This window comes from Silene latifolia, chromosome Y (genome assembly GCF_048544455.1).
Source record: "Silene latifolia isolate original U9 population chromosome Y, ASM4854445v1, whole genome shotgun sequence".
NCBI lineage: Eukaryota > Viridiplantae > Streptophyta > Magnoliopsida > Caryophyllales > Caryophyllaceae > Silene > Silene latifolia.
Window position 1 is genome coordinate 343,783,359 of NC_133538.1, and position 9,437 is coordinate 343,792,795.

At 34.7% G+C, this 9,437-nt stretch overlaps 1 protein-coding gene across 1 annotated transcript; it reads left to right on the forward strand.

Moving 5' to 3' along the window:
- Window positions 1–4,047: 4,047 nt before the first annotated feature.
- On the forward strand, window positions 4,048–5,135 carry LOC141631533 (uncharacterized). Its single transcript, XM_074444192.1, has 4 exons — window positions 4,048–4,114; window positions 4,299–4,744; window positions 4,938–5,009; window positions 5,100–5,135. Exons 1-4 carry the CDS (start codon window positions 4,048–4,050, stop codon window positions 5,133–5,135), a joined length of 621 nt encoding a protein of 206 aa, XP_074300293.1.
- Window positions 5,136–9,437: the final 4,302 nt, after the last annotated feature.

The following is a 9,437-nucleotide window of genomic DNA, read 5'->3' on the forward strand; positions in this document are numbered from 1 at the left end:
TCCAGGCCATGAAAACTTTCAACCGCTGTCCCGATTCGTGACGACATTACCATTCGGGAGATGCGCTTGGAAGTTTCATCCAATGGCCTGATACTCACATCTACTTGGCGAAGATATCTCCACTGCTTTGAGCAAAAGCGGAAAGAGTTGGGGTTAGAAGAAATACCTTTATATATATATATATATGTTACATTTTTAATTGTTGAATGTTTTTATATGTTAAATTTATATGTTATTTTTTTTGTAGGGAACAAAAAAGGCGGCTTTGGCGGATAAGCCTAAGTCCACAGACATGCCAACGACCTCGACTTCACAACAACTTGATGAGGTATGTATTTAATTAACTTCTCCATTTTTTAAAAATTAACCTTCGCTCCCTTTATTTATATTTTGTCGTATTTATAAAAAGCATGGTAATTTTGTGTAGGGGACAAAATCAAAGACTCATTCTTTCCGGACTGAAAGTTAGGACTTTAAACTCCACAAAATATAAAGGGAAGGATTACATGCAAAAAGTAAGAACGGTGACGATGATGAGACTGCATGAGGAGGTTGGCCATCGCATAGCCACCGAGCAAGTGATAGTTATTCCGCTCGAGGAGGATATTCTAGGGCTGAGCGCCAAGCGCTTATATCATGGGATCTGCTAGCCGTATGGGCTAGCCTAGACCAGATTGATATATCACACATATTTGTTTGGATGAAGTAAGTTTCTTAATAAATAATTTCATAGTCTAATATTCTGACTACTAGATAGTGTTTTAAATACCGGAATTAATACCGTAATAATGTAGGATATTGAAATTGAGAGTGATCCCCGAGAATAATATTCCATCTGATCTATACGGATTCCTGTGCCCCTATGTTTTATCTTTATTTATTCCGGATTTCTCGTTCGAACAACGGGTAGATTATATTGCTCAAAGCAATTGGCGGACAACCAAGAAGTCGATTTTTGGCGCTTATAATGAAAAAGGGTAATAAACAAATTAATATTACGTTTCCCCTACAATTGCATTTTCATACCTAATATATGTACTTGTTAATAATGATGATGTCTCTTGATGTAGGACTCATTGGGTGCTAGTGACCATCATGCCGACAAGGAATAAAGTTTTCGGTTGGACTCTTTACATCATCAACCAAGCGAGACTTTTAAGCACTTGATTAATATGTAAGTTTATAATACTTATTTATTTATAATAACATTTTCAATTTTTATTTATAGAAAAAAGCTCTTTCATATTTTTGCCCCTAAAAAAATTAGTTTCTGCCTCCTTTTTTATTTTTTAAAAAAGGGCCTTTAAGAAGAAAAGAGCAAACGAAAGCGGGATCAACCCACGGAAGATTCGATGTTGGCCCCGATTTTATTACGATAACAGGGGTACGTGCTCAAATACAATAACATTAAGTGCAAAATCTGTGTTTAATACTAATACAATACCTAAAGTTCAAGATTCTGATGTGAGCCTTCTCTCGTCTGTTTTTTATATGTAATAATAGGCCCCTCGCCAGCCAGATAGCATACAATGTGGATACTACGCTTGTCGGTTCATGTTGGAGATTATTAGGCGAAGATATCTCGTTATTCCAAACAAGGTTAGTAATAATTTAAACATGTGTTTATTACTTTTTTTTTAAATTAGAGCTAATGTTGTCTTGCTTGCTGCTATATATACCATGATGTTGCTAATGTTGTCTTGCTTGCTGCTATATATACCATAATGTCTTCTCTTTGTTTTTTCCGTAGTATGCAATCAACCCGTCACAACAGATTGAGCAGTACTCAAGTGTAGATATAGACGAGGTAAGAGACATGTGGGGTAACTACGTCTTAGAATATATTTAGAAATGCATGATACTCAGAGTTTAGATCAACTTATTAGTAAATTTTTTGTTGAAGTTAGGGAATGATTAGTTCATGTAAATTCAACTCCTTGTAAGTATATATATATATGATGATGCTGTTCTTTGTTGTGGTTGAATTGAATCTATTGAGTTCGATGAACCATTTGTGATTTATCTTTGGTCTTTGGTATATGGTGTCTTGACATATGCGAGGTTTTTGAATGGCATGAAACAAATTTATTTTTTCAAAACATTAGGAGTTTGTAATAAAAACGGTTACTAAAAAAAAACCGTTGTGAATACCTTTCATCACGGTTAATAAAAATAACACCGTTGTGAATGACATTCACAAATACCCGCGCATAATATTCAACAACGGGTATTAAACAAAGAACCGTTGTTAAAAGTCTTCACAATTTTGGAGCTAAAATTACAACAACGGGTATTAAACATAGAACCGTTGTTACAAAAAATTTCAACAACGGGTATGTACCATAAACCCGTTGTCAAAAGACTTCACAATTTTGGAGGGAAAGTTACAACAACGGTTATACATACGACAACTGTTGTTATATTATTCCCTCCAAAATTTTGAAACACTTTCCACAACGGAGAACACCCAACAACAACGGCTTTTAACCGTGGTGAATACTTTAGACAACGGTTTCACTAAATAAGCAAACCGTTGTAAATACCTTCTACAACGGCCGCTTTAACAACGTCCGCTTTTTTATTTTACAACGGTTTTTACCCGTTGTTATAGGCTGTATCTGTAGTAGTGTACCTGATGCTATTCTGTCACTTCTTTGGCACTTGTCTAGGACGTTTTCGATTACAATTGACCCGAATGCGTCGTGAAACAGATTGACCATTTTACATTTTATAATTTGTCATTTGAGCACTTTTTTTAAATAATTGGATCGTGTTAAGCACTATAACTCGAATTTGGTAAATGGTTGTTTAGTTTCTGCTTATGCATGTATATCAACTTGAAATCCAACTTTGACATCATTTTCTTGATATTTATAAAAACAAACCCACTTAGCAAATCCTCACATGTTAGGTTAAACTAATGGATGCGCATTCTGCATTTAACCTGTATTTTCAACTGTTGCACTTAACAACCACGATCGATCAGTAGAGGCTACTAGAGTAGGCGGGATTGGGTGTTCAATTAAAGAACATTCAAATATGTACCCTCACCCCTTACTTAGAACCTTTGGGTATTGGATGGCCTTATTCATGGCAACAAGAGTCATTCTAGGCATAGAATGCTAAAAGGGGATGAGTCCTTATCTTTAGTATCTATGTCAAGCAGCGCTCCATGCTTTGCTTGACCAAGAAATAAATTGGATATCGAACGGTGTCCAAGCACTCCACAATTGCATGGGGGCGACTCCAAACATCTTTCACTCGTTTCGAAGACCTACATCGAGACGAAACCGATCGATCTAAAGTGATCTGGTAAAATCATTTTTTCTTACGTCCCCGAGCGTGGCTTTAGATTGCCGCATGTCTACAGACTGGCACGCGGGTGGCCTATGCTCGCACGTAAAATCTTGTTGTTTGAGGTATTTTAACTACTATTTCTATATAGAATAATCGGCTAATCTGAGTATTTAATTATGACGTGTGAAAATGATTGTGTGAGGCTCTAAACCTATGAGTGGTAGTATGGATGTTATCGTAAAGTTGTCTTCTAATTGCTTTGTGTAATATCAATGTTATGTTCCTTGATTAGATATGGTGATATTAGAAGGGTGAAGTAATTATGATTTTTTGTTAAGGATGGTCTGTCAAGACTGTGGTCATGAGAAGGTGTATGTTGTCATGAGTACCGATGTGACTGTTTGACTGGGAACTAGTTGGATGAGAAATCTTGTCAGAATTATGTTCATTTTGCTATCGATATATAAATTAGTGTCATGTTCCTCATGTTGTAGTTCCTTTAATCTTCGACTTGTGTGAGGCTAGAGTATATGCTGAATGAGAACTAGTTGTTGGAGTACTTCTAAAATAGATTTGGATGAATCATGTATAGACTTAGTAGTAGCAGATAGTTAAAGGAGTATAGCTGCAAGTGTCTCAATATCTTTTGTAGACACCGTCGAGATAGAGTATGGAGGATGAGTTCTATGTTATTATATGGACAAGTTAGAAAAAGTTGAGGACCTCGTTGATGTGTAATAATCTTAGGTCATGCATTATGCAGTTGGGATAGGTGCGGGAATCGCGGAGGAGGTTGTGATTGCGTTAGTAGTGACAAGTTAGAGGGGTGATGGTTATGAGTGTTAGAGAACTTTGAGAGCGAAATTCACTTTATGGGAGGTAGATATAACACTTCATGTTGGTAGGTGTGCTTGCTTGGTTGATCGTATTAGTTGGAGTGCCAAAAACTGATGTTAGTTGGAGTTGGAAGGCTATTGTTAAAGTTTGATATAAATTCATAGGGAACTATACTGCTAACTTATGGCAGGGGACTAGTAGAGGGTACTCAGTCAGTAGTGATTATGAGGTTATTAGAAGGAGGTTTCGGGAAGTTAACCGGCATGAGCATGTGTGGAATGTGTGGGGTCTGCCTGAACAACAGTTCATAGAGTGGCTTATTGCCAGGGAAGCTTTACAGATGAAGGTCAAGTTGTTTAATTTTGGATGTTGCAATGATGCTCTGTGCCTGCTCTGTGGTAGTGCAGATGAGACACACTATCATGTTTTCCAAAAATGTGAGTATAGCAGCAAGATTCTGTCTAGAGTAGCTTATCTATGTGGGGTGCAGGTCCCTGCAAGGAATGCAGTCTCATGGGTGTACAACAGACAGTTTACAAAGCTGCAGAAAGGTGTTATTGGGAGTGCTTTTATGGCTGCACACTATGCTATTTGGATGCAGCGTAACAAAGTAAGGGTGGAGTCTTGCTTGATGATACCTGAAATGGTAGTGTCTCAAGTCCAGAATCAATGTAAAATGAGGATTTTGGCAAAGATGCATGCTGGGGTGCAACAAAAAGATATAGTATGGTTGGGTAGTCTTCCTTTGATGAGATAGATTATCTATTTGACTACTAAAATTGTCAATGTTGTAAAACTTGTAGGTTGTAAAAGCTTTGTTTGTGCTTAATGGAAGTTCTTACATTTCACCGAAAAGAAAAAGGAAAAAGAGAATCGTATTAGTATTAGAGTTTTAGTAAGACGATGGTGTTAGTGATGTGGAATGCATAATGGTGGTAATATGTTGAACATTATGATGGTTGTAGTGCATAGGCATCAGTGTTGAATTAGTGGACTACTAGTGTTGGTATTAGATGGTATTATGGGGCTTGGTAAGTTGTGCTAATGTTGTTGCGGTATTGTGAATTATGTGTATTATTAGTTTTGTCGGTTGAGTTGATGTTGTGGGTAGATGAGGGAAGTTGTGTTTTACGGGATGAGTGTGAACTTTGGGGAAGGAGGACGTGCAAGTTAATGGTCTGAGGTTTTAGGATTCGCATTCTGATGCGAATCTAGCAGGGGTCTAAGTAACGAACCGGGCTCGGTATACTTTGTTGCGATGTGGATACCTTCTAGCTGCGGTCCGGCTGATGGTGGCGGTCTTACGTGCTATATCGTCACCACATTGAGGTGGAGTTAGAGTCGGGATTAGAGGAGGAGCTTGATATTTGTGTGTAGATCCTATTATCTGTTGAATCCCCAATAAACACCCGATGATTATCGGACTATAATAAGCATAGGAATCGCCACGTTTAATCGACAGCTTGTACAACTATACGTCGGAAAACTCAAAACGATTTCGAAAACAAAACATTTTCAAAACATTTCAAAATTACCTGGAGTGTTTTATGCACGACGACGGGGTCGCAATGACACTAACTAGAGTCAAAACCGACCCCGGACCAAAAACCGACTCAAAATTCAAATCCCGACTACACCAACGAGTCAAACCGAGTTAAACACAAATAACAAACACCACAAAGCTTCCATGTTAAGTATACACGATATTCGTGATGGTTAAGTACAACAATAACGCCATCCAAAACTTAGGATAGAGCAAATCATGATTTCAAATGCGCGATAGTGAAAAGACAACTCAAAGACCGACGAAATGGCTCGCGCCTCTTCGAGTAGCCTATACGGCCACGTCGCTCAAAACGCAGACAACCACACAATCCTCTATAAATACCCCTCAAATGCCACCATTTGAAGGTACGCGAGTGTCCGCCCCCTCATTTCTCCCCTAAAATTCTAGACTCGACTCCTTAAGTCACATTGTTTGGTACTGTCATCGTGCATTAAATAACTTGGCTAACCATTTTGACCAACTACGCAATCACTAAACAAAAGAACACTCTTTACATTGCTAAAACGGTTTTCAAACGAGTCTTTCGACCTAACAAGTTTTTACACTTTCGTCGATTCCTCGTCTACGAGCCAACATGTAAGTATGAGGGTGTAATTAGTTCTCTTCTTTCATGTCTTTTTATCTACTTTTATGACCTTAACATGCTAAAACATGCATATCATGTCCAAAATACGGATCGAATGAGCCAAAACCGAGTATTGACCTGAAATAGAAGCCCCTAGTCACATCTAGGTGGCTCGCGCCTAAATGTGCTGTAAAGGTCAGAACTCAAACGTAACGTGTTTGAGTTCATTCTTTCCATTTTCATTTCATTTTTACAATCGGTTTTTACCGTTTTAAACCATTTTTATGATAAATCTTTTTAACCATAAATTATGTCCACCCTTGGTTCTTTATACCATGACGGTTTAATCTGTGTTTCGGTGATAATATTTGGTTAATTACATTTTAAAAGGTATTTTAAAACCTTTTATTCATTTGTTCACATTTTCAAAAACAACCATATTAGTCATACATGCATAATCATCCTTTGTTCCACATACCATGTCAGTTTAAATCCGAGTACGATGATGTACATTGACTAATTACAAAACAATGAACTTAACACAATTAGTTCATAATAAATATTTTTCCAAACTATTCATGTCAAGCTTGCAAAACCGAACTCGACATCGAATATTGTCAATAAAATGACGATTATTCAAGTCAAGTTCTTCATATTGGCACAAAAGTGGTCTAAACGATCTTTTCAACAAAGACGGGTTCAAATACCTGTTGGGAAATGTGTCCTCAACAATAGTGCGATCACATGATTTAAATATCATTATTAAATCTCATTTTAAAAATACACGTGGGATGTAATATTTTACAGTCAACTGGTCCACACATATCGGTAATGATTGGCTGACTAGAGTTTGACATTACTGTCGTGCGACGGTGGTGATCAGTTGATCCCCTTAGGTCATACCTATAGGGAAATACTCTTAATTGATTATTTAATTAATCGTATACCGATACGAGTTAATTAAATTGCTTAAAATTGACGGATGATTTTATGAGTATAATTTACGTGTCTTTTTGTAAATATGATTAAATGAGACACGATCTAAGTAATCGAATTGTTTTATTACTTAGATGAAATTATTGTTTACAGAAACAATTGAAACGGAATGAATAAATTATAAATAACAGAATGTTGTAATTTATAATTCGGAAAACACTTTTGGTACAAGTAATTATGAATTACAACGATAATTTTTATAAGTGACATATTTTATTAATATGTTGATTTTTAATGATTAAAAATACATTTTATAAATAAGATGCCATAAAATGTGTCACATGTGACATATTGACAAAATCACAAATAAAATGGACTCATCCATTTTATGTGAGTGTATCTTAGAAATAAATGGAGGGAGTTAGTGGAAATTGTGTTAATTGTTTAAGTATAAACACAATGATAAAAGCTAATAAGTAGGCATGCAAACCTAAGCTTTTGAGAAGAGCAAAAAGAAAAGGTATTGGGCATCCTACCCAAGCCAAATTTTCGGCCACTCCACAAGAAAAGAGAGAAGAGCTTTTCTCTTAGATGATTATTCATTCTTCCTATCTAATTTTCTAGTGTAAGAAAATTCATCAAAAACTCTCTATAATTTATGATAATTCTAGAGAAATAAGCTCATTACTCCCTCTTGACCGAAATTATCAAGAGCAAAAATACAATTTATTTTGTGTCAATTTTATTGTAAAACTAATATTATTACTAGATCTAAATAATATTGGTTTTTAAGATGTATTCCTTGGGTATATGCTTTTGGGAGGGATTCTATACTTGAATCCTTGTTCTTCCATTTGGAGAGCTCAAGAACAAGTGAGTAGGTGAACTCACTTGTGCCCATGAATCCGATTTTATGGTGAGAAAATTATTTTTCTTCCTTATTTTGTTTATTAGTTTGCATGCATAAGACCTTTATTAATTTGATGACAAATTAATTTTTTAACATATATGAGTATGTTAGTATGTATATAGATCTACATTTCCTTCAATCGGTAACAAGAGCCACGGTTGTTTGCATGCAAATCGGTTAAAAGTTTTTCCGAGTTATAAGAATAACAAATAAAACTTGTAAATTTTGTGTTATTATGATATATCACGAAATTAATCCATGCATGTTAAAATTTCTGGTCCTAAAATGTTTTAGGATATTTTGGTTAATTTTACGGATTTTTATTGTTCATATTTTACAATAATGGCATTTAAATATGATTTTATGAGTAAAAATGTCATTTTTGGTCTAAAATTAGCTATACTTCGAATGTTCCAGTAATTTTTGGATATGTTGTCACATATATTATTTTGAGATAACCTTTAAATTTTCATAATTGTTGGACTTGTTATGCTCGAAAAATGAATTTTTCATTATTAAATTCGGATTTAGGTGAAAAATAGGTTAATATGAGTTAAATTTCGAATCTGGTCATATAAAATTAATATGTTGTCACATGCAATTTTACAAGATGTGTGTAAAATAATTGGCTATAAAGAAGTCTTTTTGCATGATTTATGGATTTTTGAAGAAAAATAGCATAAATAGTGACATTATTAGTGGAAAATTAATAAAACATAATCTATGACTTAGGAAAAACGTCTAATGTTGCATATTATTATCTTTTTCAGATCTAAAATTTAAAAGTTAGTGAAAATAATTTTTCTATGTTTTATGATTATTTTATTATAAATCGATAAACCGCAACATTGTTTTTCCGGGAAAATTTCGAAATTTTTAACCTAAGATTTTGAACATTATGAGTGTCATGGTATTTTTCCAGAATGTTCATGAATTTAAATTTTGAATTTTGAATTTATTTGAAATTTTTGTGATTTATTTGAAGTTTATAGCTTATTTTTGTAATCTTTAGTCCTTTAATGAACAATTTTGTAAATATGAGTTAATTATGGTCAAATTATTAGTGAAGACTAAATTTTGAGTCCTAAGAGGTTAGGGTAATTAACTTATGCATAAATATGAATTTATGTAATTTTTGTGATTGTAAAATGTTGAAATCACGCAAACGTAAAAAAACCGAGTAATATACGATATTGGCTAATTAAAGGCGATTTAGCATAAAATTGAGCATGTTCATACATATTATAATGCTGCATTTTATTTATGATTGTCATAACTTTAATTCATGTAATTTTGAATTATGTAAGTTTACTTAGTATGGCCTT

Bases quoted from the DNA above. Each gene is read 5' to 3' on its own strand.
- LOC141631533 (XM_074444192.1), top strand. From the start codon at position 4,048: ATGCATTATGCAGTTGGGATAGGTGCGGGAATCGCGGAGGAGGTTGTG. The intron at 4,745-4,937 runs GTAAGGGTGGAG...TAAAACTTGTAG, and splicing joins TTTGGATGCAGCGTAACAAA to GTTGTAAAAGCTTTGTTTGT. The intron at 5,010-5,099 runs GTATTAGTATTA...TGATGGTTGTAG, and splicing joins GAAAAAGGAAAAAGAGAATC to TGCATAGGCATCAGTGTTGA.